The 19,606-nt window shown below is 42.7% G+C and overlaps 2 protein-coding genes across 2 annotated transcripts; both read right to left on the bottom strand.

The window, feature by feature from the left end:
- Window positions 1-6,053: 6,053 nt before the first annotated feature.
- On the bottom strand, window positions 6,054-7,220 carry LOC115261606 (uncharacterized). Its single transcript, XM_029863506.2, has one exon. It carries the CDS (start codon window positions 7,218-7,220, stop codon window positions 6,054-6,056), a length of 1,167 nt encoding a protein of 388 aa, XP_029719366.2.
- Window positions 7,221-7,541: 321 nt separating this feature from the next.
- On the bottom strand, window positions 7,542-8,587 carry LOC134290466 (uncharacterized). The gene is made up of 2 exons (XM_062857614.1): window positions 7,728-8,587; window positions 7,542-7,671 (listed from the first exon to the last, which is right to left on the bottom strand). The coding sequence occupies exons 1-2, from the start codon at window positions 8,585-8,587 to the stop codon at window positions 7,542-7,544; spliced, it is 990 nt and encodes a 329-aa protein (XP_062713598.1).
- Between the last annotated feature and the right edge of the window lie 11,019 nt (window positions 8,588-19,606).

Below are 19,606 nucleotides of genomic sequence, written 5' to 3'. Positions count from 1 at the left end.
TAGGGAATCCCTAAACAGTTCCTGGAGGAAGTACTGAAATAATTCCTGGAGGAAATCCCTAAACAATACAAGGAGGAATTCTTGAAGAAATCTTAAGACGAGTTCCTGGGTGAATCTTTGGAGGAATTTTTAAAATTTGTTATTTCAGAAAGAATCATAGAAGCAAATCCCGAGTTAAGCTCTGCAGAAATTCTTGGAGGAACCCGTGGAGGATATCCCAGAGGAATGCCTGTAGGGATTACCGAAGGAGTCTCTAGAAATAGTCTTGGAGAAATATCTAGAAGAATTCCTGGAAGAATCTCTAGAGGCATTTCTGAAGGAATTCTTGGATGAATTTTCAGAGGAATCCTCGCAGCAATTCTCAGAGGAATAATTCCTGGAAGAATCTCTGAAGAAATTCGAGGAAGATTCCCTTAAGAAATTCCTGGAAGAATCCCAGAAAGAATTACTGAAGAAATTGCAGATGGAATCCTTAGAGTAATCCTGTCTCTATTTTTCTCTTCTGGTCATAGTTGCTACTAGCAATGGTGAGGGCAGAAACCTAATTTGTTTCAACTTGAAACCATTACTAGTTAAAATGAGACGATATACCAATGAAATGGCGTGCGTGTCAGTTGAAATGGACTTACGACACATAAGTGATCAGCAGAGAAGGATAAAGGACAGTTATTTTCAAAACATTTGGTGTATTTGGTCAGTGTTTGTTGGCCTTCCAATTAATGAATTTATTTTGAGAATTCTTATTGCAGATGTGGAATGAATTCAATTTGATTTTGTATGAGAATTTATTGGACACAGTGTAGTTTCAGAAGAAATTCATGGAAAACTTCCTAAAGGTGTTCTTGACTAATATCTGAAGAAATGCACGACAGAATATCTGAAGGAGACGCTGGGAAAATGACAGAAAGAAGGAAATATTTGTGAAGGACTCCGTGTATGATTTTCTGGGAGAATCTCCGGAGGGGTTTCTGAAAGTATGCATGGAGGAATTTATGTGTAAACCGTTGCTTCAAAGAGTTTTCAGTAAATGTTTTGGCCGATCCATTGGAGAGTTTCAGCCGTGTAGCTGTGTCCCAATTATTGCAGATACATGATGTTTGAATGAAACCCTAGCTCTTTCATTGAGAGAACGACAGGTACGCTATGCAGTCGGTCTGTTGCAGTGGTTTAATTCATTGGAAGTAAAGCTTTTTTATTGACGGAATGTTTTATGATAGAAAAATATTCTCAGCACATTGAAACATATGATACACATTATCATTTAGGTATCTTACAAAAGCTGAACTTTTCCCACAGTACAGTTTCATATGACACTATGCTGTATTCAATTCAATAAACGCTGCAATTACATGCATTGCCAGGACTCTCCTGCCCCAGACTTACTCAATGGAGCAATTGCCTCCAACCAGACAGACAGACGGACGACACGATGATGACAACAACGAACAGCAGCGCTAGATGTCGGGAATCTGACGCGGTTCCACAGGGCACCACAGATGATGCCGTGTGACGCTGGCGCGCGCGTGCACACGCAGAAGTGAAAGTGATACAATCATAAAAAAAAAACAGTAAACTGCGGCCACTTGAACTCTTGGTTGATTGAGTTCAAACGTGATGACACAGAACTCAATGGATGTGTACTTGAGGCGAGAAGAACTTCCGCGATGTAATGCTGCTCTCTGGACCGCGGGAGCCGAGATGTGGTTGGAGATTGGAGCACAGCCTGTGGCCACGCCGGCCGCCGGTATCGGGTCAATTGCATATAACTATAGATGGTGGAGAAAGGCTCTTGACATCAATTTAAGTAGATTGATGTTGGACCTGCTCAGTGTTGATTGCGGTGTGATTATATTCTCGTTGCTCTGGTTCTTAGATGATTCTAGATGTGGGGAATTCAACGTTGTGTTTGTTGATCTATTTCAGTGTGAGATTAAGCGTTAATGTCTATTCCGCTTGATTAACAGTAATGGGGTAATTGCTACCAAAGCAATATGATGACAATTGTCGTTTTTATTTTGCTTATTGATGTCAAGTTGTGGGAACCGTAGTCAACATAATCGTTATTTCACGAACTCTTTGATGAAGCATTATGCAAGAACATGTCCTGCGATCGTTGAGTGGGGAATATTTCTAAGTTTCCGAAAGCCGAGGTATTTGAACGCTTTATATTCCGAATCTCTTCATGTTCGTTGACGCGGAAACAGCTGACATTCACTACTTGACCCCGGTGTTGTTCTGAGCGATTTCGTTGCACCACAGCGGACTAGCGCCTTGGAATATCCCTCTCCCCTGCTGAGAGTTCTGGATCACAACACAGCTTTTTTTAGTTAAGGAGCCATCCGGAATTCTTGCGAAACCTTCAGACATTCGCCGTACGCCAGATTTCCCAGAAATGCCAGGTTTACAACGCAATTCAAAGTTATTGCAGGCCATGGACGAAGCTCACCAGTCTGGTCAATCCAACGATGGACTGGACGGTGTGTAAAACTATGATTTCAGATTCAGGTTACCTCAGTTGCGAGTCGTACACAGCGCCAGCGTTGTGTAACTACGTCCTTGGTGGACCATCTTTTAAACGACTTAGATAAACTTTCGAATAATTTGTTCTGGCTTGCAGTCTTAATAATTGGCCTACGAATTTATTTTCTTGGCTCCAACGTTTCGATCCCAATTTGGATCTTAAAGACTTAGATAAACATTATCTCAGAGCTAAACTAATACTTCGACACCAAACGAGATTCATATGAACGTTTTCCTAACTCGACATTATTTGATTTTAACTATCAGTATTATCAACTAGTTGAAGCATTGATCGATATCACATCAAAACGCAATAAGCATGAGGCAATCCACGCTTATGTTCCACATTTAATCACTTCCGATAAATTATAGCTTTACCGAGCAAATTAGAACGTCAGCTAGGAATCCAGATACACCTCACAACAAGAACGCAAGTGCGTATTTTCGCTCGACCCGTTCTAGACGACCGTGTCCGCATCACCCCACTGGCAGCCGTGCGCCCCCAATTGGACCCCCTTCAGTGTCATCGACATTCGTTCGACCGACCTGGTTCTACCTCTCTGTACAATGAACTGGTTGATATTGAATTTGAAATTCTAATGCCTCCTGCCTCCTGCCTGACTGAGAGAGGCAGACCGACATCGTTTCGATCTTCCGATCCGCTAGTTGTGTCCCTCCATGCCAGTTTGCCAGGAACCGGTCTCGAGATGATTCTTAACCAGCCCTGTTGCCGGCCAGAAGTAAGTGAGTTCGCGAGTTTTACCGTACGGATGGACCAGGCACCTCTTGCCTTGGTGTGTTGAGCGTGCGTCGTACAGCCAGAGCAGCCACATACAGGGTTGTATACGAAAAAAACATTTGGCACCCCCTTGTTTATTTTTAAACCGCAAGGCAATGGAACAAGTTTGTTAACTCAAAAAATAGTATATTTTTGGAACTATTTTTTAAGCTTTCAGTCCTAGTAAAATACTTTGAGGTAGCAAAATAAACGAGGGGGTGCCAACTTTTTTCGTGTACGGAATACAGGTAATGTGGCAGCTCTGCGTACAGCGCTAGCAAATGGATTAGTGTTCCACCGAGGACCAGCCTCCGCCCGCGAGGGATGCTTGAAATGTGTTGGAACCTGGACACGGTTGGTTTTTTTGGTTGAAGAAAATGTGGTGCGTGGTTGAAAACGATAAATGCAGTCGCATTCCCAGAATGTAAGAATATGACACCGAGTGTGATATTGATCATCCATAGGAAAGGTTTGCTGTGTCAAGTGAAGTAAGCTCTACTGCCGTGAATCGCATATCAGTCCCATCTTTGCTGGATTTCCTATGCAAATGGGACAGTTATGCGATTCACGGCAGTCTAGTCTATGATGTAACGGCAATGACAGTTACAAGTGACGCCGGTGGTAATGAACAAACCTGATCTTTTTGCATTGCGTGCTATCAGTGGAGTTTTCTTCTACTCTATGATCGAATGTATTCAAATGTGCGTGTTCTGTAGATCGTATATTGATCAGTGCAGCGTCCTTGATAGTTTGTAGGTATTCTTTAGTATATTTTGTAAATTTATTACACTCGAATCCTTTGAGAAAATTTTATTTACATGCATAAAACTAAGTATTGCGTTACATTGCGTGGTAACGGAGTAATTCGTAGATTGCATACTGAAAATTGTCATGTTAAAGCTTTAGTACTCCTATTGAACGCACCTGACTCCTATTTTCCTTGGTCTTCAATAGCAGCATGCAATCGGGTCAGGTCCGACATCGACCAGTTGTGTGTAGGGGGGCGAGGGGATCCAGAGGAGACCAATCCAGTGGTCTAGCGATCAAATCTTAGCTCGATGTTTTTGGGGTTCCTGGTGCTGGTACGTGGATTTCCAGTTCACAATTTAAAAAACACGCGCGATTTACAGAAACACTACTTAATAAAACCACATTTATTCGGACACTAACATCTTTATACTTAAAACTACATTGGAGCTTAAAAACTAACAAATTAAAATTTCGCGTGGGCTCGGTGCCCAGTTATCTGTCCGGCGACCCAATTTCGACTGGTTTTGATGATGATCACGGTCAAGGTTCAGTGCACTGCAGTGGTCCATCGATGAGTCGAGAGCGAGGATCTCACTCTCATCCCGCCGTTATCAGTTCGGCTGCCGTCCCGATGCTAGCAGTTGATGATGGCAACAGATCTGCTATTGGAAGCCTATTGTTGTTAGAGACTGACCAGTAAACATACTGCTATAGCAGTTTCGCAGGTAGCTGTTCGGTCGATGGTGATATAACCACTGCAGTTCTGACTCAGGGATGTAGTCTGGGGTAGGTGGGATTCATTGGTCTCAGACATCCTCACCCACCCAGAAATGCCATATTTCTGAAAAGAGAAAAAACAGGAATATTCTCTTCGACAGGGTGGGGGAATGGAACGAAAATTACGTTTGCTTGCTGGATGAACTGTCCTCGGGGTCTTCTTCGGAATTGCAGTCTGGTATCGGCAAAATGCACAACTTCTCTACCGGACGAGTAAGCATGCCAGAAGCTGTCCTTATTGTAACGACCCGAACCACGTTATCTTCTCCTGGATGTAACCTTGTTATTCGCCCCATTCTCCAGCGCATTGGGGGAACCCTTTCGTCTTGGATAACTACCAATTTTCCGACTTCCACCTGTACCGGTGGTTTCCATCGTTTTGTCCTGGCTTGGAGTTGGCATAAATACTCCCGGCGCCACCTTCGCCAGAAATCTTGGAGTTTTCGTTGCATCACTTGGTACTTGTCGAGACGATTCATGGGGATGTCTTCGAGGTTGGGCTCGGGTAATGCTTGGAGTGACGTGCCGACAAGGAAATGCGAGGGAGTCAACGGTTCCAGATCGTCCGGATCCTACGTCAAGGGCGTGAGCGGTCGGGAATTCAAGCACCCTTCTACTTGAACAAGCAGCGTTGTGAAATCTTCTGGAGAAACTGGATCTTCACCGATGACTTTCAAGAGGTGTTTCTTTGCCGAGCGCACGGCGGCCTCCCAGAGACCTCCGAAGTGAGGGGCGCTTGGTGGAGAAAAATGCCACTGAATTCCTTGCATGGCACAGTCCTTGGAAACGATTTCTCTGTGGGTTTGATCCTTCAGCAGATTCAGGAACTCCTGTAATTTTCTCCGAGCGCCAACGAAATTGGTTCCGTTGTCGGAGTAGATGTCGCTACATTTTCCCCGTCTAGCCACGAAACGATGCAGAGCTTGGAGGAACCGGTCAGTCGATAGGTCTGTAACTAATTCGAGGTGCACCGCCTTCGTGCATAAACAGATGAAAAGTGCGACGTAAGCCTTCACCGCCGGACGACGAGGGGCTGGCCGGATATAGATGGGTCCAAAATAGTCAACACCTACTCGAGAAAATGGCTGAGAGATGGTGACTCGTGCTGCTGGTAGATCTCCCATGTATTGCTGGATTGGTGTTGGTCTCGAGCGATAACATTTGAGGCAATTGTGGACTATTTGTTTAGCGACACTTCGTCCTCCCAGTGGCAGAAACCTTAGTTTTACTACAGCCAGCAGAAGCTGCATACCGGCATGTAATAGCTTTTCATGGTAATGTTGCAGAAGTTTGCGGGTGAAGGCGAGGCGTGGCGAGCTGGCAAAGGAATGGGATGTTTGCTGTCTTCCGCTTCCTGGGATTTGCTCAAACGGCCGCCCACCTTCATGATTCCATCCTTGGAGATCGTAGGATTATACCACCGTAACGGAGAGTTCGATGGAAGAACGGCCTGGTTTACGATCGCCTTCCATTCCTTACTAAAAGCTTCCTTCTGTACTCGGCTAATCAGAACGTTCTCTGCCTCTCGTAATTCCGCAGTAGTCAGGAATGATCCATTCTTCCTGTCACTTGTAGGTTTGCGTAGCAAGTCCATCAATCGTAGCCAATAAGCAGTTCGGCGGATCATGTCAGTATAGGTAGCGAATTTACTGAGGTATTCTTCGTTGAATTCAGCATACGACGAAGCTACGGTTGCTGCAACAGTACGACGTCTTTCATCCTCACCTTTTTCTCCAAGTCCTTGCTGAAGTTTTGGCCATCCTTCAGGATCACCTTCCAACCAACTTGGCCCTTGCCACCAGAAACGATTATCTACGATGTCTTTCGGTGAAATTCCTCTCGATATGAGGTCTGCAGGGTTTTCAACACCAGGTACGTGTCCCCAGAGTCCCTTTTCAGTGATGGCCTGGATCTTCGACACCCGGTTTGCAACGTACGTCGTCCATGCTGTAGGAGTAGCGTTTATCCAGCGTAGAACACATGTCGAATCAGTCCAAAAAAATGTCTTCATCATGCGCTTCAAGGATGATTGGACCTTTTCAAACAGTTCAGCGGAAAGCAGTGCTCCGCAAAGCTCTAACCGCGGAATCGATTGACATTTTAAGGGTGCTACTCGGGACTTTGAGGTAAGAAGTCTCACCATCACCTTCCCAACGGCGTCTATACTCCTCAGGTAGACACAAGCACCAAAGGCCTTCTCCGAGGCATCTGAGAAGCAGTGTATTTCCACCGAAACCGCTCCAGGAACGATGACGCAACGGTCGATCTTGATTTGGTTGAACGCTGATAGTTGGTTGCGCAGGTTGAGCCATGCCTCACCCACCGTGGAAGGAAGTGGCTGATCCCAGTCCAGTTTTTGACCTTTCTCGTCCTGAACTGACCACAGCTGCTGCATGAAAATCTTTGCGGTGGTAATAGCAGCTCCCAGTAGACCCAAAGGGTCAAAAAGTGTGGCAATTATGGGCAAAACTCGACGTTTAGTGAGCTGCTCTGCCTCGTCTAACGCTGGGATTTCGAATTGGAATTTCAACTCGTCGGTTTATGGCACCCATGTCAGACCTAGAGTTTTTATGGACGGATCGGTCCCAAAATTGATTTCTGCTGCTTGTTTAATGGCAAGGTCTTCTGGTGGTACGCCTTCCAATACCTGGGAGCAGTTAGACGCCCACTTTCTCAACCGGAAACCTACTTTAGACATCATGTTGTCAAGTTGTTCTCAGAGAATCAGTGCCGTTTCGACGTCGTCCGCTCCTGTGATGACGTCGTCCATGTAGACGTCCTCGCTAGCTGCTTGTGCTGCCATGGGATACTGTGTAGCTTCATCTTCCACCAGTTGCTTTACTGTCCTGGTAGCCAAAAAGGGAGCTGGTTTGGTACATATGTCACGGTGTTCAGCTCATACACGCCAACCTCTTCTATCGGCGTAGATCTCCACAGGATACATTGGAGCGGTCGATCCTCTTCGCAGATGTTGATCTGGCGGAACATTTTTTCCACGTCTGATACCAGCATGATTTGGCGTGTGCGACACCGTAGAACAATCGACCTTAGATCCTCCTGAATCACTGGCCCCACCAGTAAAACCTCGTTCAACGACACTCCTGATGCCGTTTTACAGGAAGCATCGAACACTACTCGTACCGTGGTGGTGGTGCTTGCCTCCTTGACCACCGGATGATCCGGCAAATAGCATCGTTGGACCGTCTCCTGAGTAGTTTGGTCGACCTTCCGCATGTGTCCCATTGCTAGATACTCGTCCATGAACGCGACATATTGCTCTCGCAAACTGGCATCCCTCGCCAGCCTACGTTCCGTTCCTTGAAGCCGACGAAATGCAATCTCTCGGGACTCGCCCAAGTGTAGAGGTGTTTCGTTGTGTTTCGGGAGAGCGACGGTGTACCGACCATCCTGCTCTCGACGAACTGTTTGCTGGTAGAGCTCTTCACAGCGTCGCTCCTCTGGAGAAAATGCTCTTTCCGATTCTAGTTCTTCACACTCCCAAAACCGCTCCAATAGTAGGTCCAGCCTTCCGGAAGTTGAAGTGTTGCAACTGATTTGCAGAGAGTTGATGGAAGTCGATGCGCCTCCACAAACGACCCATCCGAATACCGAGTCATTTAGGGTTGGTAACCCTTCGCCTAATGAGATTCGCCTGCCTGTTTCGAAAAAGTCGAAGAACGACTCGATGCCGAGTACGATGTCCACTCCCTTCGACTCAAAAAATGCCGGATCTGCCAATTCGATACCGAATGGTCCAACCATCAATATTGATTGAGGTTGTCGGAAGATTAACAGTCACCTTGGGTAGAATAAGGAAATCCAATTCCCGCGAAAACGGAGATAATCGCGAGCGTACCACCGCTCGGATTCGTTGCTTAACCCTTGTTGAAGCTTGTCCGATGCCTAAAACCGAAATGTCCACCTTATCTCGGATCACTCTCATCCGTTGGCACAACCGTTCGGTTATGAAATTGCTCTCGGAGCCGGAATCCAAAAGAGCACGAGCAGGATGCCTGTTTCCATCGCCGTCCACCATCACGACGATCGCTGTTGCAAGGAGAACTTGCGAAGAGTATTGGTGCGCTGCATTTGAGACCGTTGTATCAGTGGCTGCCGCATTAGCCACTTGAGAGGAACTGGGTTGTGAAGCTCCTTGTTATTCCTTGTCGGAGGATAGATTGTTGCCCCTTGCAACCGTGGAAACCTTATTTCCACCACCCTTTTCTGACTTGAAGCAGACCATGGAATGGTGGCGACCCTTGCAATTCCTGCACGAGTACTTAGATGGACATTCCCGAGCCTGATGACCCGGCCTGAGACAGTTTCGGCAGAGGGAATGAGTTCTCAGCAGGCCGTCCCTGTCTGAAACCGACAGCCGTTGGAATGTGCTGCATTGGAACAGCGGATGATTCCCCGAACAGCATACGCAACGCATCCCCGACGCTTGCGATGTGGTGAAGCTGGTCCTTGTGAAGGATGACTTCTACTTCGGCTGTGGTTGAGGCTGATGGACACCCCTAGTGTCCGTGGATTTGGGTGGCAGTGATTCCAATACGTGCACTCGCCGATTGAGGAACTCCCTAAGTTCATCTAGAGTATCGTTTTCCTTTGACGAAGAATACTCTTCCCATCCCCTACGCGTCACTGGATCCAAGCGTGACGTGAGGATGTTCACCAGCAGTAAATCCTTATAATCGGCTGGCTGGACTATCTGATCGAGGGTTTGCACTATCCGTTCAAAACCTTCCAAAAGTGTGTGCAATTCCCCGACGGATTCCTTGGAGAGCGCTGGCAACGACAGCAGTGACTGAATTTGCCTCTTCTTCAATTGCTTACTGTTGTTATAACGCTTCAGCAGCATATCCCATGCTACCTGGTAGTTTGCCTTGGTTATCTTCAATGAATCGATCAGGCTCCGTGGTTCCCCTTGAAGACAACCCTTCAGGTAGTGGAATTTTTCCACTTCCGGAAGATCAGGCTTCCAATGTATAAGAGAGGTGAACAGGTCCCGGAAACCTAACCACTCGTCGATATCTCCATTGAAGCTTTGAAGCTTGATTTGCGGCAAGCGTACATTATCAAGCACGCCATGCATTGACGCATCGGTAGTTCTCACACTTTGGTCTAACGACGATGGTTCCCTCAACTCCTTAACTTGCAGGCGGCATAGTTGACGTCACAAATCACCGGCAACAGAATAGAGAGATGGTGGTGTAATATTCCGCGTATACGCCTAGCTTGGCTGGCATATACTATCGTGTTCACTAACCTGACAAAACAGGCGGTTCCGCCCAACGATAATCGACAATCCAAATAGCAAATCACAATCCGTGCAGTGTGATTTCTCAACGTCAACCAGTTCGTCTCAGCAATTACGATAAGTAGAGGAATGAAGAGGAGGGAGATACGATGTAGTATTCAAAATAAATGCCACGGCTGGACATATACTGTGGTGGCTTACCCAGACAACCAACAGCGGTGCAAGTCCAGCGTGCAATTCACTCAAATGTCCAAGGCGGATGATCAACGTTCACGAAAGGCATTCAACAGACCCAGCCGGGTCCACAGGGCTCACGTGTGTAAATAAGAAGTCGAAGAGGATACGAATTTCGATCAACAGGTGTATTTACTGTAGGCCTAGCCTCGGCAACATATACTCTAATAAGGTGTATTTACCTGGACAAATATCCGTTGACGCTGCCTCTTCTCGTCCACACATGCCCCGATGGAAGTATCGATCCTTCCGTGGTGATCGGTATCGTCAACCAGATGAATGGCGGATGAATGGTCAGGTAGTGAATGTATCACCACCACTGAGGCGATCTTCCTAGGAGATGAAATAGCACCCTGTTGCCACGAATAGTCTCGTCGTTCGCACAGCACCACAGAATACAAGGCCGTGTCCGAAGCCACCTGACGGTCCTGTCCAGCTTGGCTCCGTTGAGAATGATCCAGAATGGTCGAAATTTGGGTGTAAGTAAAACGAAAGGCACACTTCGGCTGGACATATACTCGTTCTTTAACATTTCCCTGTGAGACAAGTTTCTGTGCTAGTCCAGTGAGTGTCCTCCGGTGTTGTAGCAATCGTTCGCCTTGGGTTGGTGTCCTCCTCCACTTGGAACCATGCAATCCAAATGGCAGTGAATGGTAATCGTGTCCAGTTCCAGCCACACGATGGGAACCAATATCCAGGAAATTTCCAATAGATCCGAATCTCGTTGATATCGCGCATGCAGAATTGTGGAAAACACAGGTGTTAGGATGCGATAGTAGCCTAGTGTCGGCTGGACATATAGTAAGCGGTGTTCACTAACCTGACAGAAATACCGCGCAGCGAATGTCCAAGCCAAGCGACGCTGATTCCAAAGGATGATGGTGGATATCCTTTATTCCCTGAAATGCATTGATCCTTTGTCGCAGGCAATCCTTTCTTGCACGACAACAATTGCAGCATACAATCCTGAATAGCTGGCAAGATGGCACCTAACAGCGTCCGTTCGTCGACTCCGTGTCAACTGTATCCAATTCGAGCTCCCGTTGATCCTTCTCTAGTCCTCATCCGGCTCGAAGGACCACAATGAACGCACCTGACTCCTATTTTCCTTAGTCTTCAATAGCAGCATGCAATCGGGTCAGGTCCGACATCGACCAGTTGTGTGTAGGGGGGCGAGGGGATCCAGAGGAGACCAATCCAGTGGTCTAGCGATCAAATCTTAGCTCGATGTTTTTGGGGTTCCTGGTGCTGGTACGTGGATTTCCAGTTCACAATTTAAAAAACACGCGCGATTTACAGAAACACTACTTAATAAAACCACATTTATTCGGACACTAACATCTTTATACTTAAAACTACATTGGAGCTTAAAAACTAACAAATTAAAATTTCGCGTGGGCTCGGTGCCCAGTTATCTGTCCGGCGACCCAATTTCGACTGGTTTTGATGATGATCATGGTCAAGGTTCAGTGCACTGCAGTGGTCCATCGATAAGTCGAGAGCGAGGATCTCACTCTCATCCCGCCGTTATCAGTTCGGCTGCCGTCCCGATGCTAGCAGTTGATGATGGCAACAGATCTGCTATTGGAAGCCTATTGTTGTTAGAGACTGACCAGTAAACATACTGCTATAGCAGTTTCGCAGGTAGCTGTTCGGTCGATGGTGATATAACCACTGCAGTTCTGACTCAGGGATGTAGTCTGGGGTAGGTGGGATTCATTGGTCTCAGACACCTATTCTAACTGCTTATGGAATGCTATTTGGGAGGGAATAGCTATCCAATTAAAGGTTAAAGTAAAAAAGACATGAAAACTTCCATTGCCGGCCACGCCCATCTTCTCCGTTACGAGGATAGGAAAGGATGTCCTACTTTATGAAAGGACTCACAGTGACTCACCGGCGCCCCCATAGGTGTCAAGGAGTTGGATATTTGGAATGGGTTGATTTCCACTATAAGCTAGTGATGCTACCAGATGCAGAATGTGTGAATGTATTTGAGTAGTACATGTAGATGTGTCGATGTTAGTGTAAGTGTTTTAGTATGTTCAAACACCAACGTTGGGACTGACATAGCTAAAAGGTTTTGTCACTCCTTGGGCCATTTTTCTTCAGGGATGGGCACAGGCATTTACTCTGTGTCCTGGCTCCACGAGGAAATTCGTGACAGGCAAAAATTTGCGTCGTTGGCAAAGCACTCTACGATCAAATTCTGTTGCAAATTGAGTCCTTTATTAAAGAAAAAAATGGAATATTTGTATTTGAGACTTTACTATTAACCTAAAACATCCTGAACATCATAAATTTGGGAAAAACGAAATAATTGACACACCAGTTCACAGTTGTTCTGAAAGCTGAATTTGGATATAGGTTATGTTCATATTTAGACATTAATTCTTTGTAAGAATATCAAAAGATGTTTTATATTTTGGGATGTTCTGGGTGTTCCAAACTGTCCTGTAGTAAAGTCCTTCAAATCAAATGTGTTTTCGTTGTAAATAAAAACATTACATAATCTACTGGGATCCGTGAAGCTCTTGAAATCTACAATGTGTTTTTTAGACACTATAGGGATATACCAGATCACCCAAACAACCTTGAAGTTTAGAACTTCAGGTCTACATTCGTAACAGCAGCTATATCTACTATAGTGAGTTATGTTGCATATTTACCCGTGGTTATTGTACCAATCTGAATTCTACCCAGTCAACCAGTGATCGTATAAGATGTTGCATAAGATGTAAAAGTGAAGGTGATAGCCGTGCATTTTATATGCACGTAAATGTCTGGGTACTTGATATTATTATAAACTTTTGGGACATTTAGTCCAAATTGTCCTATAATAAAGTTCTTCATATCTACAAGAACACTTTTATGTGTTTTCACCTTAAATTATAGCATTGTATAATCTGCTGGGATCCATGAAGCTAATGAAATCTCAAATGTCCTTTAGAGCCACTATAGATATATATACCAGGTCAGCCAAACAACCTTAGGGTTCAGAACATAGGGTTCCACATCCACATTCGTAACAGCAGCCATATCTGCTATACTGAGTAACGTTGCATGTTTAGCCGTGGTTATTAGACCAATCTAAAGTCTACTTGTTATAAACTTTTGGGACATTCAGGGTCGTCCAAACTGTCCTATAATGAAGTTCTTCAAATTTACAAGAATAATTTTATGTATTTTCACCATAAAAAATAGCATTGCATAATCTGCAGGGATCCGTGAAGCTCTTGAAATCTCAAGTAAGTGTCATTTAGAGACGCTATAGGAATATTCCAGGTCAGCCAAACTATCTTGGAGTTCAGAACTTCAGACCTACACTCGTAACAGCAGCATTTCATGACTAATTCCAATATATTTTTGAAATATCCCTGTTTATCCAAACTACTTCGGAGACCATAGCTTCAGGTCTACACTTGTAATAATTGCTTTTGCCAGTACGTTAAGTAGTGTTACATCTACTGTATTTACCAAAATAGTTCGAGGAACAATAAGTGTTGTTATGTATTTTTGGGATATTATGGGCCATCTTTACTGTTATGGAGCTTAGTTGATAAAATCAACCGCTGTAACATGAGGTGATTTCGTTTTAGATAGTAGGATCAAACACTACACAATGAAATAGGATCCATGACCCTCTTTACTCAAGAGTCACTTATTTTAGGTCATCCGATCTTTCATGGAGGACACAACTTTTTATCTACTCATGCAATGCTAGCCTGTCACACCAATGATACATAATGAATCATATTTATGTATATATTCTTTAAAGACTAACAGGCATTGTTGTGCCTTTGAAACATTGAAGGTTGTTCAAACTTTTATGAAACTCATGTTTCGAAATCTGCATTCGTTGTAGTCTATTTGTGCTAGTCACGTTACCTAGTCTAAGGTGAAGATATGACGTAGTCACATCTCGGGCACAAATCTGAAGGCAAATGTGGGCAGGGCCGGATCTAAGGGGGGGCCGGGAGGGCCCAGGCCCCGGGCCCCCACATTTTAGGAGCCCCCACAAAAACCTTTTTTGGTTGCTAATATTAGCTTTATTTTTCATTTTGCTCAAGTACTGTTCGAAAATAAGGAAAAACATTTTTGGTCATCTCTCCGAGGGGCCTCCACAACCGCTCGGCCCCGGGCCCCCACAATCCTTAATCCGGGCCTGAATGTGGGATACGGCCGAGGATAAAAACTGCAGCCTCGAACCGAGTGTTGTGGTGAAGAATTGATGATTCAGTTTTATTATTATTGTTATTAACGCTAAATTAATGAGAAAGATCTTTACGGTTGATAATGTTGTGTAACTTAAAACAGCAAAAACGATATTATTATTATGGCTGTAGACTCCATGTTGCATGTTATCCATAGTACAGGACAGTGTGTACGATTCTGAATATCCCGAAGCTATATCATGGTCTATGATTGTATTCTGTGAGCTCCATTAAGTATAAGAGATCACACAACAACTCTAAATAGCCAAAACAGAATCTTTAATTGTTGTAGATGCTAGATTTTAAACATCATAAAAGTTTGGATGACACCAGCCGATCTGATGATGCCCATTCAACATTCAGAAGATTTACTGGATATGATAGATTACAAATCGTAGCTTTGTATAATGAAAGAAGTTACTGTTACGCCCGTATACTTAAGGATCTAAACTCAAGAACAGTTTAGATGATCAAGGATATCCCGACTGATCTGATACTGTCTTTTGAACTTTTAGAAGACTTACTGGATTTGATGAAATAAAAATCGTAGCTTTGTGTATTGAAAGAATTTACCGTTACACCTGTAGACTTCAGGATCTGAACTCAAGAACAGTTTGACCTAGTATATCCAGAAAAATATGCTGCATCTTATTCTACCTTTTCTATGCTGTTAAGCACTAAAACCACAGAAATATGTAGAAAAAAACTCTATGATAACGCTTTCAAAAATTCCGGCTTCATAGGGTTAAAGTAATGACATTTTTGCATTCCAATTTATTACTCATATGGAGGGTTAAGTGTAACTGCACCTTAACTTATTATTTTATTTGAAACCCAGAAGCAGTGACGGAAAATTTGTTCCAAATTGAACTGCGCACAGTAGAAAAATATGAAAATCAAACAGCATGTAAAATGAAGATCGACTGAAAATTGTAAAGAAGTTTTGTATTTTACAGGTTGTGATAATATAAAAAAACTGATTGTAATTCGTTTAAAGTGTCGTCTTGTTTTTAAAGTCGCAAATTTGCTGGTTGTCTTGTTATTCCATTTCCAATTTTGTCTACCAGTGCAATTGGTAAACAATATTGTTTTGCACATGACAAGTTACTGCGTTGAGATTTACGAGACATGAAAATCAAAACAATTGAGAACGAAGTCTATCAACACTTGAATTATGAGCACATAACAATATTTATGAAATTATTCAAAACAGGATGAGACGCCGCCCCACAGTTATCAACAAATAACAACGCACCGCGGTCAGTGACCCGAAGTCTGTACGTTATATATATGTGAACCTAGGTACATTGCTCAAGCTTAGTTAAATTTCCAGAAGCTTTGAATGACCTTCGTTTGCGAATCGATTATTTTCCATTCAATATTTACACCTGAAATTTCCTGATCTAGCAAAGTTTGCCCCTATTAAAATGATAGCCTGTTTCACCCGGTTATGCATACGACCTACCTTAAAACATTGTGATGGCGATACGATTATGGGTGGACAACAAGTTAGGGGATTGAACTGGCTTCAGTGTATTGGACTTGTGCTTATATCATCAAGTTTGGTAATTTCGCTGATTACTTACATATACACTCCATGGCATTAATGACTTGTGATAATTCAATGTTTATTGACTTAAAATTTCGACTATGTTTTTTTTTTTCTTCATGGCTTTACTGACTTGATTTATTTCTCTAAAACGATTTTTTTGCTACTAACTTGACTAGTACTTCCTGTTTCTGGAGTTAGATGTAACCATCCATCATATTCAAAAATTTACATCAAATGGCATGGAACTGACTTGTACAAGTGGTACAAGGTAAAATCTAAAAAAAGTGGTTCAAGACCCTTTATGGGCGCCCTGATGTGATTCGTTTACAGCTTTTAATAGAATCAACGTCTGCCAAGCCAAGTCATCGGCTAATGCACTTTCTGTTTTCATCGATTTATTAGGACTGTTTTGAACACAAACCATTTTCGTTATCTGATGTTTATAGCTAATGTGTGAAACGAATATATTTTACGATTGAAAACATGAAGCTTATCACTGTAATCGATTTTTAAATAGGTGTTCATTTGAATGTCAAATAACACATTATATAAATTTGTTATTGAATGCATTATTAGTGTTCAAATATATTTGTTGCAGAGAAAAATTGCAACTTTTGTTCAAATAACTTGATAAAGTGGAGTATTGTAAATAGTAAGTATGAATTTCAGGATCAGTTGCTTGGAATGCAACAGACAGACAGCTAGCATATAATTCAGTGCTTTATGAAAAAGTGTTGTCTGAAAAACAATCTTAAAAATATAGAGACATTTATCTGAGTGAGTAAATACAACAAAAACAGTATTTCGCAAAGCACGATCAGCATCCAGCACATTTACGATCTAAGCGAGTTGCAGTAAAACTTTCATCACAATTGGAGCTTTGGTTACGGAGAATTAAATATATGTAGTGAGCAACTTTCCTCAAGAAACGGCTACGCAATGAGCAACTTTGCTCAAAAATATAGATCAAAAATCGATTTGACATCGCCAACATTTTAGTAAGAGTCGAAAAAAAATCCGCTTTATTGTAATAATTTCCATTCACGTTTTCGAACTCAAGGCATGATTTTATACTTAATATGATTATCAGCTCACCGAATTCAAAAATGATTTGAACTGTACATTCGAGTTGGTCCACAAACGACTCAACTTGAGTCAACGCAGACTTCGGTTCCATCACTGTTCTCTCAGTATGGTATGGCTCGATGTGGATTACCCATAGGTGCGGCGATAGGAAACTAGTCGCCTCTTCCATTTCTACGGCGTTCTCAAGGGAGTGGCGTCATGTTTACAAATATGGAACATGACGTCACTCGCATAAAAACGCCATTGGAATGAAAGAGTCAACTAATTTGGGGCTGTCCATAAACCACGTGGTCATGAGGGGGGGGGGGGGGGGGGAGGTGGGGGGTTTCGGCCAATGAGCATTTTATATGGACGAATAAAAAATTTTGTATGGACTAATAACCACGCCGGGGGGGGGGGGGGGTGGGAGGGTTTTGGTGAGAAGTTAAAAAAAAAATGACCACGTGGTTTATGGACAGCCCCTTTCCTATCGCCACACCTGTGGGTAATCCACATCGGGTATGGCCACGCGTTAACCACTTCTGCTTCATGAGTCCTCTGTATGATTTGTTTACAGCGTTTTTATGGACTAAACGTCTGCTAAGTCACCGGTTGATGCACTTTCGTTTTAATTTACAAATATTATCATCAACACAAACATCATTCTCTATCGGATGTTTATAGAAAATGTGTGAAATAAATAATTTTCTAAATCAACATGCTTATGCTTATCAATGTAATAGACTTTTAAATAGACATTCATTTGAATGTCAAAATCCACGTTGTAAAAATTTGTAATTGGATGCATGAATAATGCACAGTTCTGTTAGCATCAATTGCAACTTTTTTCGAATAACTTGCTGACAAATACGCAGTTTGGAATAAGCACTAATTAGGTATTTTAAAAAAAGTTCAATTGTTTGATGCCAAAAATTACATGAGCTTCACTTTTGGACAACTGACAACTTCCAGAATAAGCTACAAGGTCCTGTACCAATGTGCATATTTAAGGCGACGCTGGATGCATTTCCTCATTTTTTTATTTATTTTTTAAATATTTTTTATTAAATAACAGAGCAATATTTTCAAAAATCGGTTTCCATACACATTTAGAGGAAGGTATTAAGGTAGCCATCAGTTGTTCTCCTGGTGGCAAATGTTTTCAGTTTCACTAAAAAAAAATAAAACAAAAAAAAATCTGGAGAACTGATCAACAATTTTCACCAGGAAAAAATATCACGAGATACCTTGATCCTTCCTCTAATTGTAAACGGAAACCGATTTTGAAAACGGAGCAACCTTAAAATAATCAAAACCCAAGAAAAGAGGAAAAGCCTTCAGCTTCTTCGTGTTCATGAATACTTGAGAATTTATTTATTTTTATTTTTATTTATTCAAATCTGGAAATCTTCAAGTAATTCCTTCTGGAATTCTTGCGCATATTTCTTTTGGGTTTCGTACAGAAGTTTCATATTCCTCAAAGGCATTCTGCCTGAGATATCTCAACGTATTCTGGAACTCCTCCAGAAAGCCCTTTTTATACTGTACGTACCTTGACATGGAACATTATTATATCACTGATAAAATTACAAATAACAAAAAAAATAACTGTTGAAAATGCTTTGGCATCCATGTGCACAACAGAACATGTGCTCGATGAACAAATTGATATTTGAATTATGAAAAGAAATCCACGTACTCCGGTGAGACTCAAACTCACGACTCCCAATTCGCTAGACGGGCGCTTCTATTCCTTCAAGCTACAGAGTCACTCGACTATCTCCGTCGCCAGTAGGCCTAGAACTGAACTCGATTCCACAGTCGCGATGGATGTCAAAGCATTTTCAACAGTAAAATTTCCCACATGGCTTGGTCAGCCAAAGCAAAACCAAGAAATTGAAAAAATTTAAGGTAAAAGTACAAGGGGTTATTCCGAATGTTCCTCTTATTATTCCTACTGGAGTTCCCATCTGAGAGTTTTTCAAGAATTTCAGAAAAAAATCTTCAAGAACTGCTGGAATTCTGGGAATTCTCAAGCAGTTCCTTTTGCAATCTTAGAAGAAGCTTCTTAATGGGTCGTAGAAGATTTTGAATGAAATTCTACATGAGATTTCATAAAAAGATACTCTGAAAAAATCGCAGAAAAAACTTCTGTAAGGATTTATACACACCAAACGCTTACAGCAAAGCAAAAATCAACAAATTGATTTGCTAAATTTTCAGCAATATTTTGCTGGGATCCAGCACAACTTGGTGCCCTATCAGCGCAAAATGCTGGATGTTTCAGAAAATTGTGCTGAAATTTAGCAATTTGTATTGCTGAATGCATTTAGCATGGCAAAAACCAGCACAATTGGCTGATTAGCTGTCAAAAGTGTTTAGGGTGTAGGATATGTCAAAATGATCCTCAGTGATTTTTTTTGGGAGTCCTTTTGGAGTTTCCCCTATTGTTCTTT

This window comes from Aedes albopictus, chromosome 3, assembly GCF_035046485.1.
Source record: "Aedes albopictus strain Foshan chromosome 3, AalbF5, whole genome shotgun sequence".
In the NCBI taxonomy this organism is placed as follows: domain Eukaryota; kingdom Metazoa; phylum Arthropoda; class Insecta; order Diptera; family Culicidae; genus Aedes; species Aedes albopictus.
The sequence above is the reverse complement of the archived record's forward strand: the minus strand, read 5'-3'. Positions and strand labels throughout refer to the sequence as shown.